Source organism: Elephas maximus, chromosome 24, assembly GCF_024166365.1.
Source record: "Elephas maximus indicus isolate mEleMax1 chromosome 24, mEleMax1 primary haplotype, whole genome shotgun sequence".
Taxonomy (NCBI): Eukaryota; Metazoa; Chordata; class Mammalia; order Proboscidea; family Elephantidae; genus Elephas; species Elephas maximus.
This window is the reverse complement of record NC_064842.1, coordinates 4,560,054-4,583,548: the sequence shown is the minus strand read 5'-3', so window position 1 is coordinate 4,583,548 and position 23,495 is coordinate 4,560,054. Positions and strand designations below refer to the sequence as shown.

The 23,495-nt window shown below is 40.7% G+C and overlaps 1 protein-coding gene across 4 annotated transcripts in view; it reads right to left on the bottom strand.

Annotated features, from left to right (window-relative positions):
- Positions 1-23,495, bottom strand: part of KCTD3 (potassium channel tetramerization domain containing 3) — a 58,023-nt gene that overhangs the window by 5,595 nt on the left and 28,933 nt on the right. For all 4 annotated transcript variants that reach the window (XM_049868187.1, XM_049868186.1, XM_049868185.1 and 1 more), the window contains exons 11-15: positions 19,966-20,053; positions 19,720-19,836; positions 17,679-17,849; positions 11,710-11,865; positions 537-633 (exon numbers count right to left, since the gene is read on the bottom strand). In XM_049868187.1, coding sequence (XP_049724144.1) covers positions 537-633; positions 11,710-11,865; positions 17,679-17,849; positions 19,720-19,836; positions 19,966-20,053 — 629 coding nt within the window. The remainder of the gene's footprint in view (positions 1-536; positions 634-11,709; positions 11,866-17,678; positions 17,850-19,719; positions 19,837-19,965; positions 20,054-23,495) is intronic.

Sequence of the window (23,495 nt, the reverse complement as noted above, 5' to 3'; positions counted from 1 at the left end):
GGACAGAGCAGAATGGCCCCGTAGGGCTTCCTAGGCTATAATCTTAGCGGGAGGAGTCCTGGTGACGCAATGGTTAAGCGATCAGCTGCTAACCGAAAGGTTAGCAGTTCGAACCTCCCAGCTACCCTGAGGGAGAAAGACCTGGTGCTCTGCTTCCATAGAGACGTCAGCCTTGGAAGCTCTACGGGACAGCTCCACTCTGTCGTACAGGGGTGCATGCGTCAGAATCCATACGATGGCAGTGGCTTTTTTTCTGGGTAATCTTTAAGCTTAACCACTGCAGCATCAGGGCTCCTAACTCTCTATCATTAGTCCTTCCTAACTGCCCACAGCATCAGTGAAAATCTTAGTAAATCCCAGAGAATGACCACTAAACCTACTGGATTAATTTTAAGTTATAACGATCACAAGTTAATGAACAAACTTCTCTCTCAACGGTTTGTTCCCAGGTGGCTCTGACCCGTATGCCAAAGTATGCCACAGGATTCGTAAGACAAAGCGACTCCTAAACAGCTCTATCTTTACAGTAAAGTTACCTTTTCCCGGTAGACGAGAGTCGCACAAACAGTTTGTTAGTGATGGGAACAACTTTCTGGATAAACACCTGTTGGTCATCTCGCTCTCCAAAAGGCCCTTGATCAGAAAACAGAAAATGTCAAGAGATTAATTACAATTTAAATGTTTCATTAAAAAAAAAGGAACATTAAGACCAAAACCAAAAAGTTTTCATGCCTATCAATGTACCACTGCATTCCACATCAATATCACACACAAAATGCAAAGCGACGAGTACTTTAACTTGCATCAAAATTGTTTCTAAGAAATGTATAATGCTTCAACATGACATTTTAAGTACTAAGGCTGTAAAAGCCAAGGCAATAATTTGTTTAAGGTTATGTGTTAGCAGTACTAGAAACACACCTACTTAAATATAAGTTCTACAGTTACTATCTTCGGGGATGTGTTTAAGTTCTTTAGAACTCCAAAAGCTTCAGTCTTGATTTTACCTTTTTTTGAAAAGCCAATATGCAAAACTTTTATAAAAAATAAAGTAAAATTTCATTAAATGGAATTTAATTTTTTTTTAAGCATCCATTAATCCAGCACGTTTTTTTTTTTTTTTTTTAAGATGCCAATCAAAAGGACACGACTTTATGTAGAGAAATTGGTAAGCCAAAAAAGAAACCTTAACAATACAAAATTCACTACTGAGTGAAACTGATTAAAACTCTGCAAGGTTTTCAATCTAAAAAGAAAGATTCAAATTTTTTTTTTTTAAACTATCTTGTACTTGGCAAGGCAGGTAAATGGCCCATTACCTGTTAGATTTTGAACAACAACGTAGAGAAAAACTGTTTTTATGCAAAATTTAAACATTAAATCTAAACAGCAATTCCCTTTTCCCATTATCCTTATTAAAATATCAACTTATAAAAATTTCTATGAAAAAAAATTTGTACAAAAAACTTTTTAAGACCACATATTTGAAGTAATCTAATGTGAGCCATACCCAATTCATAAATGAAACGATAATATACACTCACATAGTGCTTAGAAACCCGGGTAGTACAGTGGGTAAGAGCTCTGGCTGCTACCCAAAAGGTCAGCAGTTCAAATACAACAGGCGCTACTTGGAAGCTCTATGGGACGGTTCTACTCTGTCCTATAGGGTCGCTATGAGTCAGAATCAACTCGACAGCAACGGGTTTCGTTTTGGTTATATAGTGCTTACTGTGTGCCACAATAAATACTTTTCAAATATTAACTCGTTCTAACCATCATAACTCCCACGTGTCTGTCAGTTTGTTGTACTGTGGGGGCTTTGTGTGTTGCTGCGATGCTGGAAGCTATGCCACCGATATTCAGATACCACCAGGGTCATCCATGGAGGACAGGTTTCAGCTCAGCTTCCAGACTAAGACAGACTAGGAAGAAGGACCCAGCAGTCTACTTCTGAATAGCATTAGCTAGTGAAAACCTTATGAATAGCAGCAGAACACTGTCTGATATAGTGCTGCAAGATGAGCCCCCCAGGTTGGAAGGCACTCAAAACATGACTGGGGAAGGGCTGCCTCCTCAAAGTAGAGTCGACCTTAATGACGTGGATGGAGTCAAGTTTTCGGGACCTTCATTTGCTGATGTGGCACAACTCAAAATAAGAAGAAACAGATGCAAACATCCACTAATAATCGGAACCTGGAATGTACGAAGTATGAATCTAGGAAAATTGGAAATCGTCAAAAATGAAATGGAACGCATAAACATCGATATCCTAGGCATTAGTGAGCTGAAATGGACTGGTATTGGCCATTCTGAATTGGACAATCATATAGTCTCCTATGTTGGGAATGACAACTCGAAGAGGAGTGGTGTTGCATTCACGGTCAAAAAGAACATTTCAAGATCTATCCTTAAGTACAAAACTGTCAGTGATAGGATAATATCCTTATGCCTACAAGGAAGACCAGTTAATACGACCATTATTCAAATTTACGCACCAACCACTAGGGCCAAAGATGAAGAAATAGAAGATTTTTATCAGCTGCTGCAGTCTGAAATTGATAGAACATGCAATCTGCAATCAAGATGCATTGATAATTACTGGAGATTGGAATGCCAAAGTTGGAAACAAAGAAGGATCAGTAGCTGGAAAATATGGCCTTGGTGACAGAAACAATCCTGGAGATCGAACGATAGAATTTTATAATACCAAGGACTTCTTCATTGCAAAAACCTTCTTTCACCAACATAAATGGCGACTACACACATGGACCTCGCCAGATGGAACACACAGGAATCAATTTGACTACATCTGTGGAAAAAGACAATGGAAAAGCTCGATATCATCAGCCAGAACAAGGCCAGGGGCCGACTGTGGAAGAGACCGTCAATTGCTCATATGCAAGTTGAAGGTGAAACTGAAGAAAATCAGAGCAAGTCCACGAGAGCCAGAGTATGACCTTGAGTATATCCCACCTGAATTCAGAGACCATCTCAAGAATAGATTTGACGCACTGAACACTAGTGACTGAAGACCAGACGGGTTGTGGAATGACATCAGGGACATCATCCATGAAGAAAGCAAGAGGTCACTGAAAAGACAGGAAAGAAAGAAAAGACCAAGATGGATGTCAGAGAAGGCTCTGAAACGTGCTCTCAAACATTGAGCAACTAAAGCAAAAGGAAGAACTGATGAAGTAAAAGAACTGAAGATTTCCAAGGCAGCTTGAGAAGATAAAGTATTATAATGACATGTGCAAAAAGCTGGAGATACAAAACCAAAAAGGAAGAACACGCTCAGCATTTCTCAAACTGAAAGAACTGAGGAAAAATTCAAGGCTCGAGTTGCAATAGTGAAGGATTTCATGGGGAAAATATTAAATGACGCAGGAAGCATCAAAAGAAGATGGAAGGAATACACAGAGTCGTTATACAAAAAAGAATTAGTCGATACTCAACCATTTCAAGAGGTGGCAGATGATCAGGAACCGATGGTACTGAAGGAAGAAGTCCAAGCTGCTCTGAATGCATTGGTGAAAAACAAGCCTCCAGGAATTGATGGAATATCAATTAAGATGTTTCAACAAACAGATGCAGTGCTGGAGGTGCTCGCTCGTCTATGCCAAGAAATATGGAAGACAGCTTCCTGGCCAACTGACTGGAAGAGATCCATATTTATGCCTATTCCCAAGAAAGGTGATCCAACCGAATGTGGAAATTATAGAACAATATCATTAATATCACACACAAGCAAAATTTTGCTGAAGATCATTCATAAATGGCTGCAGCAGTATATCAACAGGGAAATGCCAGAAACTCAGGCTGGTCTCAGAAGAGGATGTGGAACCAGGGATATCATTGCTAATGTCAGATGGATCCTGGCTGAAAGCAGAGAATACCAGAAGGATGTTTACCTGTGTTTTGACTATGCAAAGGCATTCGACTGTGTGGATCATAACAAATTATGGATAACACTGCAAAGAATGGGAATTCCAGAACACTTAATTGTGCTCATGAGGAACCTTTTCATAGATCAAGAGGCAGCTGTTCGGACAGAACAAGGGGACACTGATTGGTTTCAAGTCAGGAAAGGTGTGCGTCAGGGTTGTATTCTTTCACCATACCTATTTAATCTGTATGCTGAGCAAATAATTCAAGAAGCTGGACTATATGAAGAAAAACGGGGCATCAGGATTGGAGGAAGACTCATTAACAACCTGTGTTATGCAGATGACACCACCTTGCTTGCTGAAAGTGAAGAGGACTTGAAGCACTTACTGATGAAGATCAAAGACCACAGCCTTGAGTGTGGATTGCACCTCAACATAAAAAGGAAACCAAAATCCTCATAACTGGACCAATGTGCAACATCGTGATAAATGGAGAAAAGATTGAAGTTGTCAAGGATTTTCATTTTACTTGGATCCATAATCAACAGCCACGGAAGCAGCAGTCAAGAAATCAAACAACGCACTGCATTGGGTAAATCTGCTGCAAAGCAACTCTTTAAAGTGTTGAAAAGCAAAGTTGTCACCTTGAAGATTAAGGTGCACCTGATACAAGCCATGGTATTTTCAATAGCATCATATGCACATGAAAGCTAGACAATGAATAAGGAAGACAGAAGAAAAACTGACGCCTTTGAACTGTGGCATTGGCGAAGAATAGTGAATATACCATGGATTGGCAAAAGAACGAACAAATGTGTCTTGGAAGAAGTGCGGCCAGAATGCTCCTTGGAAGCAAGGATGGCGAGACTACATCTTATATACTTTGGACATATTGTAAGGAGGGATCAGTCCCTGGAGAGGGACATGATGCTTGGCAAAGTACAGGGTCGGCGGAAGAGGAAGACCCTCAGTGAGGTGGACTGACACCATGGCTACAATGAGCTCAAGCATAACAATGATCATAACGATGGTGCAGGACTTGGGCAGTGTTCGTTCTGTTGTGCATAGGGTCGCTGAGAGTCGGAATTGACTCGAGGGCACCTAATAACAACAACAATCGTAAAAGGAGCCCTGGAGGGCAAATTTTTTAAGTCCCTGACTACTAACTGAAAGGTTGGCAGTTCAAACCCACCCAGCAGCTCTGCAAGGGAAAGACCTGGCAATCTGTTTTCACAGGGATGAGAGCCAAGGAAACCCTATGAGACAGTTCTACTGTCTCAGGAGGTCACTATGAGTCAAAATTGACTTGACAGCACATAATAACAACAATCATTAACCACCACCACCAATGGGCATTGGTGGCTCAGTGGTAGAAGTCTTGCCTTCCAAGCCAAGAAACCTGGGTTATTCCCAGTCAATGTACTTCCTACACAGACATCACCCATCTTATGTGGAGGTTTGCGTGTTGCTATGATGCTGAACACGTTTCTGAGGAGCTTCCAGACTAGAGAGGCCTCTACTTTCCATGAAAGCCCTGTGGATGACAAGGATCCAATCAGCAACTGATTGTGGGGATGGTACAGGGCTGAGCAGTATTCCATTCCTTCTGTCTGTGTCACCCCGAGTCAAGGGATGACTCAACAGAAGCTAACAGCAACAATCATCGTCATAAACACATAATGGAGGCACTATTATTATGTCCATTTTACAGACGAGAAAACTATGGCACCAAGAGATCAGTTAAGCAAGATCTCATAGGTCCTATGTGGTGGAACCGGAATTCCCAAAGCTGTCTGGCTCTTCACTACACTATGCAGTCACTCAATTACTGCACAAGTTCGGTATCTAATTCCACTGGAATGAAACGACTCTTCTCATTCAATAATCCATACACAAAGTCAAGCAGAAACACACGACTAGGAACGAGAAGACTAAAACACAGTGAGGGACTATCTTCTTCCTCCTCTAACTTTACATTGTTTTGATATTCTCATCCAATAACCCATAAACAAAGTCAAAGCAGAGATAAGTAACACATAACTAGGAACGAAAAGACGAAAACACAGAACTATCTTCTTCCTCTCTCTAGCTTTACCCTGTTTTGACATTCCCCCATAACTTGCAGCCTTACACCTTACTTTATGAACCACTGCTTCCAAATATGTACTTCTCTAAATCATCTCCCCTTGCTGGTTTTCCTTCAGAACATGAAATATCCTCAGACCTTTTCTATCTTGAAGAAGAAGGAATCCAGAAAAGGACCTTTGAACTTCATTACCTTCTATTAGCCTCCTTGCTTCTTTCTTTCATAACTTCCAATATTTTCATGACTCCATTACCCACCGTAATCTAGACTCTACCCTATCACCCTACTGAAACTGGGCTCTATTCTGTTCCACTGATCTATATGTCTATCTCGTAGGTTATTTTTTTTTAAACAAAAACTATAGAGAGAAAATAACAACATTCCTGCTTCTTCTAAATATTTTACAGGTATTTTAAAGGGCTGTTTCTAAGTACCTTTTTATTCACATTATACATTTTCTTCCTGAACAATCTCGTCTACTCCCAGTGTTTCAACTGCTTCTTCTATGCTGGTGACTCCTAAGTATAATTTCCAGTTGAGGTCTTTCTCCAGAGGTCCAGCCTCTGTATGCTAACACCTAATGGAATCCACAGACAACCTCACTTAAAATACACAAATCTGAACTCATTCTCTTTTTCAAGCAAGCCCCTTCTATTTTTCTTTATTTAATGACATTTAGTTACTCCATTTTCCAACTCAGAGTCTGAAGGTCATTCTGGACTCTTTCCTCTTCCTTTTCGGCCACATCTAATCAATTACCATGCCCTCTGATTCCTAATGAATCCATTTCCTCCTCTCTAGGTAATTAATACATCCCTCCTCCTGGGCTTCCTTGCTTCACTGCTCCCTAAGTCTTCTTACATACTCATGAACGAATGAACTGTGTGTTTAATACAAATCAAACATTATTCACAAAACTCTTCAAAACCTTCCCTATTATGAGATAAAATCTGAACTCCTTAGTCTGGTCTATAGAGGCCTATCTATCCTGTCTCATGTCCTACGAGTCTCACCCATAAACCCTATGATTCACCAATTAATGACCTTTCAAAATTTTCCAAGTTAGCCAGGTTCTCTCTGCATCTAATCTTTTCAACACGCTGTTTTTTTCTTCCAGAAAATACCCCAACCTAGGAGTTTCATAGCCACTATACTCCTACTCATCCTTCATGTGTCAGTTCAAACATTACTACCTTTATGAAGCACCATGTTTGAATGTTTCCTTAAATATTAAGTGGGGGATAGTATCTACTCATATAATTGTCAAGAAGATTAAATGAGGGTGTACTTACAACAGCTATCAGAGAGTTGACACTATGTCCCTGCGTGCTTTCTGCCCTACATCTTCTGTCCAAGATACAATTGCTTCCTTTTTATTCCCACCACTTATGATACTATTATTCAAATATGAGCAGGGTCACCCACGGCAGGCAGGTTTCAGCTGAGCTTCCAGACTAAAATAGACTAGAAAGAAGAACCTGGTGGTCTACTTCTGAAAAAGTTACCCAGTGAAATCTTTATGAGTAACAGCAGAACACTGTCTGATACAGTGCCTGAAGATGAGCCCCTCAGGTTGGAGGGCAGTCAAAATACAACTGGGGAAGAGCTGCCTCCTCAAAGTAGAGTCAGCCTTAATGAAATGGATGGAGTCAAGCTTTCAGGACCTTAAACTGCTGGCACAATTCAAAATTGAGAAGTAACAGCTGCAAACAACCACTAATGACCTGAATATGCAACGTATGAAGCATGACTCTAGGAAAATCAGAAGTCGTCAAAAATGAAATGTAATACATAAACATTGACACCCTAGGCATTAGTGAGCTGAAATGGACTGGTATTAGCCATTTTCAATCAGTCATATTATGGTCTACTATGCCGGGAATGACAACTTGAAGAGGGATGGCGTTACATTCATTGTCAAAAAGAACATTTCGAGATCTATCCTGAAGTAAAATGCTGTCAGTGATAGGATGATATCCATAAGCCTATAAGGAAAACCAGTTAAAACGACTATTATTCAAATTTATACATCAACCACTAAGGTCAAAGGCAAAGAAACTGAAGATTTTTACCAACTTCTGCAGTCTGAAATTGATCAAACATGCAATCAGGATGAATTGATAATTACTAGTTGACTGGAATGCGAGAGTCAGAAACGAAGAAGGAACAGCAGTTGGAAAGTATGGCCTTAGTGATAGAAAGGATGCTGGCAACTACATGATAGAATTTTGCAGGACAAACGAATTCTTCATTGCAAATACCTTTTTTCAACAACATAAAGAGCAACAATACATGTGGATCTCACCAGCCAGAACACACAGGAATCAAACTGACTACATCTGTGGAAAGAGACAATGGGAAAGCTCCATATCATCAGTCAGAAAAAGGCCAGCCGACTGTGGAACAGAACATCAATTGCTCATATGCAAGTTCAAATTGAAGCTGAAGAAAATCAGAACAAGGCCACGAGAGCTAAAGTATGACCTTCGATTTAGAGACCATCTCAAGAACAGGTGTGACACACTGGAACTAATGATCGAAGACCAGACAAGTTGTGGAATGACATCAAGGACATCATAAATGAAGAAAGCAAAAGGTCATTAAAAAAAAACAAGAAAGAAAGACCAAGATGAATGGCAGAAGAGAGTTTGAAACTTGCTCTTGAACATCAAGTAGCTAAAGCTAAAGGGAGAAACGGTGATGTAAAAGAAATGAACGGCAAAATCCAAAGGGCAGCTAGAGAAGACAAAATAAAGTATTATAATGACAATGACATGTGCAAAGACTTGGGGTTACACACCAAAAGGGAAAAACACGCTTGACATTTCTCAAGCTGAAAGAACTGAAGAAAAAATTGAAGCCTCAAGTTACAATACTGAAGGATTCTGTGTGGAAAATACTAAAACAATGCAGTAGTGTCTAAAGAAAATGGAAGAAATACACAGAGTCACTGTACCAAAAAGAACTGTTGACATTCAATCATTTCAGAAGGTAGCATATGCTCAAGAACTGATGGCACTGAAAAAGCCCAAGCTGCACTAAAGACCGTGGCGAAAACCAAAGCTCTTGGAATTGATGGAATACCAATTGAGATGTTTCAAAAAACAGACGCAGCGCTGGAAGTGCTCATTCTTACATGCAAAGAAATTTGGAGGACAGCTACCTGGCCAATCGACAGGAAGAGATCCATATTTACGCCTATTCCAAAGTAAGGCAATCCCACTAAATGCAGGAACTACCAAACAATATCATTAATTTCACATGGAAGTAAAATTTTGCTGAAGATCATTTAAAAGTGACTGCAGCAGTGTATTGACAAGGAACCGCCAGAAATTAAAGCCGGATTCAGACGAGGATGTGGAACAAGGGATATCACTGCTTATGTCAGATGGATCCCGGCTGAAAGTAGAAAATACCGGAAAGATGTTTACCTCTGTTTTATTGCCAATGCAAAAGCATTTGACTGCATGGATCATAACATATTATGGATAACATTATGAAGAATGGGAATTCCAGAACAGTTAGTTGTGCTTGAGGAACCTGTACATAGATCAAGAGGCAGTCATTCAAACAGAACAAGGTGATACTAGGTAGTTTAAAGGCGGGAAAGGTGTGTGTCAGGGCTGTATCCTTTCACCATACTTATTCAATCTGTATGCTGGGCAAATAATCCAAGAAGCTGGACTATCTGAAGAAGAATGGGGCCTCAGGATTGGAGGAAGACCCATTAACGATCGGCGTTATGCAGATGACACAACCTTGCTTGCTCAAAGTGAAGCAGTCTTGGAGATCAAAGACTATAGCCTTCAGTATGGATTATAACTCAACATAAAGAAAACAAAAGTCCTCACAACTGGACCAGGAAGCAACATCACAATAAATGGAGAAAAGACTGAAGTTGTCAAGGATTTCATTTGACTTGGATCCATAATCAATGCCCATGGAAACAGCAGTCAAGAAATCAAATGATGCATGCATTGGGCAAATCTGTGGCAAAAGGCTTCTTTAAAGTGTTAAAAAGCAAAGATGTCACTTCAAGGTCTAAGATGCGTCTGACCCAAGCCACGGTGCTTTCAATCCCCTTATAAGCATGTGAAAGCTGAACCATGAATAAGGAAGACAGCAGAATTCATGCCTTCGAGTTATGGTGTTGGCAGAGAATATTGAATACACCATAGACTGCCAGGAGAACAAAAGATCTGTCTTGGAAGAAGTTCAGCCAGAACGCTCCTCAGGAGCAAGGATGGCGAGACTCTGTCTCACATACTTCTGACATGCTATCAGGAGGGACCAGTCCCTGGAGAAGGACATCATGCTTGGTAGAGGGTCAGCAAAAAAAGAGGAAGACCCTCAACGAGATGATTGACACAGTGACTGCAACGATGGGCTCAAGTATAACAACGACTGAAACAATGGCACAGGACCGGGCAGTGTTTCGCTCTGTGGTACACAGGGTCGTGATGAGTCAGAACTGACTCAATGGCACCTAACAACAACGCGTTATACTCTAAGTTGATGCTAGCTATATTTTAATTGATAACTCCCGTCACGGGAGTACTCAATAAACATTTGTGAATAAATACAAATCAAACTTCAGGTTCTCAGCATCAGGTAGGGAACTGGGATGACAGAGCAAATGTTAAAACTGACAACACTGAGCATTTTTTCTAAAAACACTAAGACTGATAGTAAAATTCTCATCAGTAGCTTATGTTTTCTAAAGACACTACTTTGAAACCTTCACTACCAAGGCTTGTTCTAAATGTGTATAAATGCAATCATTTCACGCAAATCAATTCTAATGTGTCTTTTCTACTTCCTATCAGTGCTCTAATTTCTGTTCTAAAAAACGATCAGAAAGGTACATTAGTGACCTAATAGTCCCTACAGAACTACTACAAGAACGCAGATATACAACTGTACATACAACATAAATTCTTTCAAATGGGACCTTGGGGAGAACGTTTCCATGACAACAGCGTGTGTGTGTGCGCGAGTGCGGGCACAGTGCAGGTACACGTGTGTCAGGTGTATGGGAAGACCAGTCTGAGTTTATATATAACTTTTGCTGAAATCAGAGTATCAGCAGAGACGTACCAAGTTGTTTCATGATGGATCATTATCACCAATGCCAACATAATTCGACTGACAACGACCCTACAGGACAGAGTGGAGCTGCCCCCTGGGTTCCCAAGGAGTGGCTGGTGCACTGATCAGCTGATCTTCTGGTTAGCGGCCAAGCCCTTAGCCACCGCACCACCGGAGCTCCTTGTTTGAATTAGAAAATGGTAACTACTGTTGTTGAGTGCCATGGAGTCGATACCGTCTCACAGAGACCCTACGTGACCGAGCAGAACTGTCCCCACAGGGTTTTACAGGCTGTAATCTTTACATAAGGAGCAGATTGCCTGGTCTTTCTTCCATGGAACTGCTGGGTGTCTTCAAACCTCCGACCTCTCAGTTAGTAGCTGAGCACATAACCATTGTGCAGCAGGGCTCCTCAGAAAATGAAAATTAGAAATTTGCTCTCGTTACTTCTTTCTTTTCTCATTACTTCTTATACAATAAAATATGAATTCACAGAACTTGGTCAGAAACACCATTAAATTTGTTTTAAACAAATTTCAAAATTAAGATGAAAAATTTCTTTCCCACTTTTAGGTTTCTACTAGAGTTAGTGTCTTCTGCATCGCCCACAGAGTATTTGAAAATGCTCCAAATAATCTACCCTACCTATGTCGTTTCCAGAGGAGTAGCTCCCGTGGCTTTCCGACTCCTCCAGAGACAGTATCTTGAACGAAGCTAAAGGAGTAGAACCTGGCTGAGTAGAGATCATCCCTCTGAACCGTGTCACTGTCCAAGTACGAACGTGGTTATTATCTGCACAAACTAGGAAAGAGAGCACAAGAGATGTTAAATATAGGCTGTAAGTGCATCACCAAAGTCACTTTCACAAACGGATTTTAACTTTTTTTTTTTACTGTGATCTACATTAAATAGATCATAGCACATATTGAACGGCAAATGATGCAGTTATCTTAAAATCACAATTACTGTGGTACCTAGGCAACAAACCCCCACATGTCTATCACTTTGTCACACTGTGGGGGCTTGTGCTGTGATGCTGGAAGCTATGCTACCAGTATTCAAACACCAGCAGGGTCACCCATGGAGGACAGGTTTCAATTGAGCTTTCAGACTAAGACAGACTAGGAAGAAGGACCCAGTGGTCTAGTTCTGAAAAGAACTAGCCAGTGAAAACCTTACAGAGAGCAGCAGAGCACTGTCTGACATAGTGCTGGAAGATGAGCACCCAGGCTGGAAGGCACTCAAAAGACGACTGGGGAAGAGCTGCCTCCTCAAAACAGAGCCAACCTTAATGACGTGGATGGAGTCAAGCTTTTGGGACCTTCATTTGCTGATGTGGTACGACTCAAAATGAGAAGCAGCAGCTGCAAACATCCATTAATAATCGGAACCTGGAATGTGCGAAGTATGAATCTAGGAAAATAGGAAATCATCAAAAATGAAATGGAACGCATAAACATTGATAACCTAAGCATTAGTGAGCTGAAATGGACTGGTACTGGCCATCCTAAATTGGACAATCACATGGTCTACTATGCCAGGAATGACAACTTGAAGACAAATGGCATTGTATTCATTGTCAAAAAGAACATTTCAAGATCTATCCTAAAGTACAACACTGTCAGTGATAGGATAATATCTATAAGCCTACAAGGAAGACCAGTTACACCACTATGCAAATTTACGTACCAATCACTAAGGCCAAAGATGAAGAAATAGAAGATTTTTACCAACTTCTGCAGTCTGAAATTGATCAAACATGCCATCAGGATGCACTAGTAATTACTGATGATTAGACTGTAAAAGCTGAGAAACAAAGCAGGATTAGTAGTCGGAAAATATGGCCTTGGTGACAGAAATAATGCTGGAGATCGCATGATAGAATTTTGCAAGACCAATGACTTCTTCACTGCAAATACCTTTTTTCAACAGCATAAACGGTGGATGCATGTGGATCTCACTAGATGGAATATACAGGATCAAATTGACATCTGTGGAAAGAGACGATGAAAAAGCTCGATATCATCAGTCAGAACAAGACCAGGGGCCGACTGTGGAACAGACCATCAACTGCTCATATGCAAGTTCAAGCTGAAACTGAAGAAAATCAGAGCAAGGCCACAAGAGCCAAAGGATGACCCTGAATATATGTGATTAACAACCTGAGTTATGCAGATGACACAATCTTCCCTGCTGAAAGTGAAGAGGAGTTGAAGCACTTACTGATGAACATCAAAGACCACAGCCTTCAGTATGGATTACACCTCAACATGAAGAAAGCAAAAATCCTCACAACTGGACCAATAAGCCACATCATGATGAATGGAGGAAAGACTGAAGTTGTCAAGGATTTCATTTTACTTAGATCCACAATCAACACCCATGGAAGCAGCAGTCAAGAAATCAAAAGATGCATTGCACTGGGCAAACTGGCTGCAAAAGACCTCTTCCAAGTGTTGAAAAACAAAGACATCACTTTGAAGAGTAAGGTGTGCCTGACCCAAGCTGTGGTGTTTTTAATCGCCTCACGTGTGCAAAAGCTGGCAATGAGTAAGGAAGACCAAAGAAGAACTGACGCCTTTGAATTACATGTTGGAGAAGAAGGCTGCATATACTACAGACTGACAAAAAAACAAACAAACCTGTCTTCGAGGAAGTACAACCAGAATGCTCCTTAGAAGCAAAGATGGAGAGACTATGTCTCATGTACTCAGGACATGTTATCAGTCCCTGGAGAAGGACATCATGCTTGGTAAAGTAGAGGGTCAGTGAAAGAGAAAGATTAGAAGACCCTCAATGAGATGAACTGGCACATGGCTACCATGATGGGCTCAAGCATAGTGGCAACTGTGAGGACAGCACAGGACCAGGCAGTGTTTCGTTTGTTGTACGTAGGGTCGCTATGAGTTGGAGTTGAGTCGAGGGCACCTAAGAACAACAACAGGCAACAAAAGTGAAAGAAATGAATGTGGCTTATCTTGCTGGAAATTTAAGGTATGAGTAAATTTATGGATTCTTGTAAATTCAACCCACAGGGTATAAATGTAGGAAAGGTTAAAAAAAAAAATTTAAGAGTGAAGATGATGAGTTATCACCCTGCTGTGAGGCTAAATATCTACACGGCAAACAAGCTCCCCAGTCTGTTTTCTCCAGTCACAGAGACTGTTTCTGCTTATGCTACTCAAAAATTAAACAACCTGAATTAGGAGTTATGAAAAAATTATTAGTACAAATGAGATCTGTCAAATACACTTTAAAAACCAGTGATGTCTCGCTCATTCACAGTCACATTAAGGAAAACTAAAGCTGAAAATTATTTTATATCAAACAAGAGCACTGGCATTTAAGAAATATGCTCCAATCCATATTATTTTTTGAATGACAACATTAAATGGGTATATACTGAGAAGGTACCTAAGAAATAAACATCCTATCTTGATTTTTTGTCTGAATACTCTCCTTGAAAATATAATCCAAGACGCCATATCACTAATGTAAGAATTTCACTTTCTCGACATGTGTTAATAAAAAAGTGCACTAATTGCCACTTACTGTGATTTCAGAAAACGTATTATTAGCAATGTGCTATAAACTCATCAGTAAATATTAGAAAATTTCCCAAAAGCTTATTATATACACACACTTCCTATTTACTAGAATGTTACAGTTGCATATTCTAAACAAAACTTTAGAAAGGAAAGAAATTCATTTTTGGCAAACAGCAATAAGTAGCATCTGTATGGCTTTTATTTTTACGCACTAAAACCCTCAATTTCTCAGAATGCCAGTTTTTCTGGTGAACAGAGAAGACATTTAGTTCCAGGCTATTTAGTCAACTTCAAGGGTAATCATTTCCTGGATTCACTATTAGTTTGCCAGGATTCAGAAAAACGGTTTAAATATATTTGGCTGATTCCATTGGGAAATCATGGCAATTCTGCTAATATTACTCATTACTTAAGGTTTTTATTTGAGGCATTAAAAAGAACACTGTGAAAAAGAACGTCATTGCATAAACGCTGGTATCCACCAGGTGGCAGAATGACATTCTGAGCACACTGCATACTCCAGGTTTTGGTTAAAGTAGGTACTTTCCTTGACAAATTTATTTAAATTTCAAACCTACATGAAATGTCTAAGGTTAAAACACTACTAAAAAATTTATTAGATAGCTCTTTGGCATCAAATCCTCCAATAACATCACTGCCACCAAGATAACGGCAATGATTGCTGAGTGTCTCTGAGCATGACGCCCTGGTGGCGCAGTGGTTAAGAGCTCAGCTGCTAACCAGAAGGCTGGCAGTTCCACCAGCTGCTCCTCGGAAACCCTATGGGGCAGTACAACTCTGTTGTCTCGGGTCGATATGAGTCAGAATCGACTTGGTGGCTATGGGTTTTGTTTTGTTTTGGGGTATCTCAAAGTGCTGTCACTTTAACACCACAATTACCCTGAAAAATAGTCTATTTTCGCAGAGGGCCAGATTACTTCATTTCAGACAACGAATATTTACCCAGCACCTTCTGTGTACCAGAGCTATGCTACCCACTGAGTTGAGGGTGGAGAATAAAAGCTCCGTCTAGGGTAGAACTTGTGCCAAATCAGCAAACAAACCAAAGACCAAGTGACAAGATGATAAAGAAAACAAATCAAGGTATTCCTAGAGAAAGCGACAGTTGGAATTTGACTAATTCAGCCGGTGCAGCCAAGGATGTCTCACTGAGGAGGTACTGAGGTGGGACCCGAACCATGACAAGTATCCAGGGGAACAATATCTCAAGTAAAGATATTGCAAAGGCCCTGAGGCATTTTTATGAATCAGAAAGGCCAAAAGGACAGTGAAATTAGCAAGGAGAAACATGGCGGGGGCGGGGGGAGGAGGAGGCGTGAAAGGAACAGAGAATCCAGAACAGTGACAGCCATCGTGGCCATGGTACGATGTTTACATTTCTTCTAATTACAATTTAGGGAAGCCAATGGGAATCAGATCTATTTTGTCTTTTTAAAAGCTATTCTGGCTGCTGTGTGGAGTACGAATTACAGAGAGGCAAGACGGAAAGAGGGAAAGAGTTGAGAAGCTACCGCAGTAATGCAGGAGAGAGATGACTGGAGCTGTTAGGCAGCAGCAAGGGAGACAAAGTGATAAGAGCAGATTTGTGACATACGTGAGAGTAAAGCCAACAGGACATGACGGGTTGTGCCAACTTAGGGGTGAGGGACAAAAGGTGACTTCTAGATTTTCCGACTGAGATGATGATGACATTGTGTACTGGACAGCATCTGAGAGAGAAGTCAAACGCTCTGTTCTGTCCAGGTTAATTCTGAGGTGCTTATTAAACACACCACTGAAGACACAGGCAGCACATACGTTTGTAGCTCTGGATGGTCACGGCGGGAGGGAACATACAGGTAAGAACATTTCCCATTTTAACCACTTCTACGTGCACAATTGAACAGCATTAACTATGTTCCCAATGTTTGTGCAGCCATCATCACCGTTTATTTCCGAAGTTTTTTCTAACCACAAACTGTACACGTTAAGCAGTAACTCCCTGCTCCCCTCTGGCCCCAGCCCCTGTTAACTTCTCATCTACTTCCTGTCTGTGAATTTGCTTATCCTAGACATTTCACGTAAGTGGAATCAGATAGTATTTGTCCTTTTGGGTCAGGGTTCTTTCGTGTGGTAGCCCGTATCAGATCCTTTCGATTGAATAGCGTTCCCTTGCATGTACACACCACATTTTCTTTACCCATTATCTGCTGATGAACACCTGGGCTGTTCCTGCCGTTTGGCTGTTGTGAATAATGCTTCAAGGAACACTGGCATGTAAGTATTTGTTTGAGTCCCTGTTTTCAAGTCTTTTGGGTATATACCTAGAGTTGAATTGCTGGGTCACAGGGCAATTCTGTTTCACTTTTTCAGAAATCACCAGATTTTGCCCCAGCAGCTGTATCGTTTTACATTCCCATCATCAGTGTATGAGGGTTCCAATCTCTCCACATCCTTGCCAACCCTATGGGGCAGTTCTACTCTACCTACCGGGTTGTTATGAGTCAGAATCGACTCGACAGCAATAGGTTTGATTTTGGTTTGCTTATATGAAGATATCAGAACTGCAAACCCATAAAAATGTTGCCGTCTTCAAATAATCTCTTTATACATCCTATTAATTTTTAAAAAATTTTAGAAGATGATCAAACACCAAAAAACACTTAATGCTACAACTTCAGTTTTAAACCTTAAGTCATTATAACCCCATTCATATTAAATTTATACTTCGAAAATTTCTCTAATAAAAAATTCTTCTCAACAGGATTACGATTATTTTGAAATAAAATATGCTATGAGTAAAAATATATAAGAATAGAGAGGAAATAAAAGGTAACATACTTTCTAAATTTGGGTATACAACATAGCAAAATCAAAGAAATCTTTAAAAGAAAATCTTAACATTTCTTTAGTTATTAAACTTTCCTAAAATATTCGTTGGTATACATTCCTCACATAAAACACTGCTTTGACAGTCTTTTCATCGGCAGGAGTGTGTGAAATCACACACAGGGTGAGACTTTACATGCGGTGGGAACCCTTAAAGCACTGATGGCATCACCTCACCTGACACGAGGTGCTTCTCTGACAGCATGATTTTGGTGACAGGACTCCGGTGAACTGTGAACGTCTGGAAAAGCTGAGGGCCTGACCCCACTGTCTCCGGGTGCTGCACAATCACTCGTACTGCTCCAGAGCTTGTCCCATAGGCAATCTCAATCCAGTTACCGCTGACACCTACACAAAGTTGGGAAGTGGTATATCAGATGATGATAAAAAGAAAGCCGCCCTTGCCGAGTCTTCCTGTGACATGAGACCGAGCGGGATTACGTGCTAGCGTCAGCCCAGAATCCAGCTCAGCACAGGAATCTTAGGGCTTAGACCATCTTGAAAATCATTCTTTCCTTTATGAATCTTTTCCTGACTCTCACTCCAGAGCAGAATTGCTCACCTCCTCCCCTGTGCTTGTATTACGTTCTATCGTAGAAACTCTAACACACTCATCCTGTGTTTCCGTATCTATCTGCACCTATGCCTTGCTGACAATGACTTGTACTCGTTTTTTTTAAACCTTTGGCAGCACACAGAGTACCTGAGACATAGTGAGGACTCTACAAATGTTTCATGAATTAACAAATGTGACATGGGAAGAACTTCACTGCAACAACACAGTATTCCTAAAGAACGTCCCATGGAACTTCTAGTTTAGAATGACCGTCTAGTTTACTTCTGCTGCAATATTGAATTTGCCTTGAATAATCAAATAATATAATAGTATTCACCAGTTTCAACATTGGACTATGGGGAAACACACACCCTTACACTGCTCACACTGTCCTCACCTAGGGCTGCCTCTTCTAATTATCTGCAGCTGTCTTGTTTCTGCCAGGTTCATCTGTGGTTTTTTTTTTAAAACGTAAGTGCTCAGGCCGCATCACAAATTCCTACACTACTTCACTAAGGAGAGAGCTCAGCGATCTATATTTTTAAAAGTTTTAAAGATAGAGAACCTTTTAGCTTTAACAGCTCTTATTTCCGATTCACTTAAAATACTTGAGTAAAGGGGAAAGCATATGCCACAGAAGATACCCCTCATAACCTAAAAGGTGACTCCACTCTCATGCCTATAAAGTGTCCCTGCCACTGCAAAGCCTAAAAGCTCACTGATTTGGAAAGCTTTCCCAGTTTTATCCTCACTTTTCAATTAGACAGCAAAAAAAAAAAAAAAAAAAATCCAAAAACAAAACTCCGGCAATTTCATTCACTTCGTCCTGGCGCAGGAGTTGGCAAGTTTCTGTAACGGGCGGGAGAGCAGACGTTCCAGGCTGTGCGTGCCACACTATCTGGGCCACAACTACTCCGCTCTGCACTGTGGGAATGTTTATTCCTTTCATACTGGAGATTATGATTTCTTTAAGTAAATTCGATAAAATGAAGATCTTGCACAAACACATTCAAACCTATTAAGGGTATTACCAGACACATGTCAGTACTTCCTAGAATTCCTTCCATTAGAGATAAATTTTAAATCTATTTATGTTTATCTTTCACTCTAAAACATAAAAATTCTTAACAGTTTACAGAACTAATATGTTAATTTCATTGCAATGGCCTTATTTAGAAAGACAAGAAAAGTTATATAAGCCAAACTTCCAAATAAAATGTCCATTTCCACAACTTAAATTTAAACTTCCCAAGGAGGCAGGCTCACTTTCCAAGAGATTCAACGTGCAAGAGCTTTTACTGATGTCGTTGTTAATAAACGTTGCTAATTTCAAAAAGAAATCAGCTACTGTAATAGGAAGCTAACTGTATGGATGAATTTTTTTTTTTTTCCTAATTTCTTGATACCGTTATATGACTTAACAAAAACAATCCGGAAGGGGAAAGTTTTAATTTTCCACCTTAAATTATGTTTACTGTCATGTCTGACTTCAGTATTAAACCAAATATAAGTTTCAGGTTAACAGAGATAAAATCCTTAGTGCTATAGTTCTCAAAAAGAAAAGGAATAATTAGTTCTACTTGCATAATAAATCAATAAACAAAAACATGTCCTCACAAAAAGGAAGGTCAAGAGTTCACAGTAATCCTGCCGTGTACTAACTTGTTTTGGGGGTGAGGTAAACGCTCAGTGCCGTGATAGCGTCGTTGGAGGGGTCGTGATAGAGCTCAGTTACGAGAAGGTCATTATCCTTCATCCGCAAAGGGAACTTCTGCATGTCTGAAAGACAGAATGCAAACAGCACTGAAATAAACACTGCAACTATTTACAATTACAACAGGTAACGCTTCCTGTTCGTATTTTAAAAGTCATATTGAATACGGGCGCTCTGAGTGCCAGTGCACTTACCTATGTAATATATCGATCCATTGCTACATCCCAGTAGAAGGAAAGACCCCGCAGTGTCGTAACTAGTTATAGGAACGACATCTTGGACCTGATGTAGTGAGATTATTATACGTTAGATAACAATTGTAGTCCATGTATTCTGCTCAATTTCCTAAAAATTTTTATTCTTTTAAGAAAAAGGACATCATATTTACATAGGGCTCAGAAAGTGAACCTTCTTTACACACACATGCATGTACAAGCCCGCACTCATCACAAGGAACTCGGAAGAACAACCAAGATAGAGTTACTTTTTTTAAAAAAAAGTGTTTTTATTATACTTCTAAGAGCAGCATTTTGCTTTTTTAGGATGCAAACAGATCATCTAATTCTTCTACACTTGACTCCTAGGTCACAGCATAGCAGAGCTGGAAAGCCAAGTCCAACCAGGTCCCTTTCCCTTCTCTCTCATACATGAGATTAAACGACCTGCCTAGACTCACACAGTTAGGGCAGGTTGTGCGCAGGGCTTTCAGGGCTGCAACCTTTTGAAAGCAAATCACCAGGTCTGTCTTCCAGGTGCCTCTGGGTGGGTCTGAACCACCCACCTTTTGGCTAGTAGTCAAACAATTAACTGGCGGCACCACCCAGTGGCCCAGCCCCAAGTTAGTGTGATCTTTCTGGCCACTGATCTATAAAAAGAGCTTCCCCAGAATCTTCAAAGCAGGAAGATGAGGACAGATGAGGCTGTGAGACTCCTCTCCCTTTTGGATCTACTTTTCAATGAGAGAATGACAACAGCCTGGAGTTTGCGAGGCACATCTAAGACAAACATTTCTACTATTTTTTCTCTGGAAGGATGGGCTCTATGCTTAGAACTTTCCTAGCTCTTCTTGTGCGACCCTTTCTCAAGTCCTGTTTTTGTTTTCACATCTACCTCTCAGTACAGCAAGAACAGAGAATGAGGAGATTACAGGGGAGCTAGAAACACTGATACAGAGTTCTTCCCTTCTACGTAAAAAAGAAGTCAGCCACTGTATGGCCTCGTCCTTCTCACCCTAACAACTTCGTATCGAGAATCAGAGAAACCATACTGACTAGTGTATCTGGTTGAGAGACGGAGGTCATGTACCTGAGATGAAACTGGAATATCTGTCCCAAGTTAGTACATAGTGATTGTTACTAATCTGTATGTGCATAATTGGTTCGCAATTTAAAAATAATCAGTTTATGTTCTTCAGCAATATAAGGACCCTAGAATCATTTAACCCCGATCTCTCTACTTGTAAAATCATTACTTTTCATAGCATGTTTTAATCCTCAAAAGAGAATCACTTGTCATTTCTGAAGCTGAAAGAACTGATGAAAAAGTTCAAGCCTCCAGTAGCAATACTGAAGGATTCTAAGGGCAACGGAAGGAATACACAGTCACTGTACCAAAAAGAACTGGTTGATGGTCAACCATTTCTGGAGGCAGTAGATGATCAAGAACTGATGGCACTAATGCACGAAGTCCAAGCTGCACCGAAGGCACCTGTGAAGGACAAGGCTCCAGGAACTGACGTAATACCAACTGAGATGCTTCACCAAACAAACGCAGTGCTGGGAGCACTCACTCATCGATGCCAAGGAATCTGGAAGACAGCTACCCTGGTCAACCTACCGGGAGAGATCCATATATGTGCACACTCCAAAGAAAGGTGAACCACCAGGATGCAGAAACTATCGAACGATATTGTTAATATCATACAGAAGCAAAATTACACTGAAGATACAGAGTATCTCTATCTTCAGCATAATTACAGCAGTACATCAACAGGAAATTCAAGCCAGATTCAAAAGAGGACATGAAAAGAGAAGTACCATTGTTGACGTCAGGTGGATCTTGGCTGAAAGCAGAGAATATCAGAAAGATGTTTGTCTGCGCTTTACTGGCTACACAAAGGCGTTCAACCGCGTGGATCATAACAAATTATGGACAGTACTGCAAAAAATGAGAATTTCAGAACACTTAATTGTGTTCATGCAGAATTTGTACGTAGACCAAGAGACAGTCGTTCGAACAGAACAAGGAAGGGGATCCTGTATGTTTTACCATGAGGAAAGACGTGTATAAGGGTTGTATCCTTTCATCATACTTACTCCATCTGTATGTATGCTGAGCATACACTCCGAGAAGCTGGACTATATGAAGAAGAATGTGGCAGCAGGACTGGAGGAAGACTCTTTACACAACCTGCATTATGCAGATGACCAACCTTGCTTGCTCAAAGCAAAGAGGACTTGAAGCACTTACTGACGAAGATCAAAGACTACAACTTTCAGTATGGATTACACCTCAACACAGAGAAAACAGAAATCCTCTGGACCACTAAGCCAACATTCATGATAAACGGAGAAAAGACTGAAGTTGTCAAGGATTTCATTTTACTTGGATCCACAATCAACAGCCATGGAAGCAGCAGTCAAGAAATCAAATGACGCACTGCACTGGACGAATCTGCTGCAAAGATCTAAAGTGTTAAAAAGTAAAGACGTCACCTTGAAGACTAAGGTGCGCCTGACCCAAGCCATGGGATTTTCAATCACCTCGTATGCATCTGAAAGCTGGACAATGCATAAGGAAGACTGAAGAACTCACACCTTTGAACTGTGGTGTTGGCAAAGAATATTGAATATACCATGGACTGCCAGAAGAAGGAACAAATCTGTCTTGAGAGAAATACAGCCAGAATGCTCACTAGAAGCAAGGATGGTGAGACTTTGTCTCGTGTACTTTGAACATGCTATCAGCAGAGACCAGTCCCTGGAAAAGGACATCATGTTTGGTTAAGCAGAGGGTCAGCAAAAAAGTGGAAGACCCTCAACGAGATAAGACACAGTGGCTGCAACAATGGGCTCAAACACAGCAAGGATTGTGAGGATGATACAGGACGGGGAAGCATTTCATTCAATTGTACACAGGGTCGCTATGAGTCAGAACCAACTCGAAGGCACCTAACGACAATCCTCATCCACTACCTTTTAAATGATCACTTATTCAGCCTCCCATTTTGCGGGTAATAATCCATTGTCTTCTAGCTCCAACAGGTGATGATGAGGAGTCTGTTTCAAGTTTAATTACAGGTGACCTGTCATTACTTTGCAGTCATTTTCTGATTGTTCACAGGTGACCTGTCATTAATCTGGAAACCCTGGGGGCAGTGGTTCAGTGCTACAGCTGCTAACCAAAAGGTCGGCAGTCTGAATCCGCCAGGCGCTCCTTGGAAACTCACCGGGCAGTTCCACTCTGTCCTATAGGGTCGCTATGAGTCGGAACTGACTCGACGGCAGTGGGTTTGGTTTTTTTTGGTCATTACTCTGCGGTCATTTTCTGATTGTTCAAACTACTTCCAAGCTGAATTTAATGACTCTCCCTCATTTGTTTCCGTGTGCGGTTTACAAACGTTGGGCTTACGTGCTCACTTTCAGTAGAGACCCTCTCTTGAGAGTACTGTGTCCTCTTCTGTTAAAGCATCCCTTTGGTTTCATGTCTGTATCCAGAAATGTAA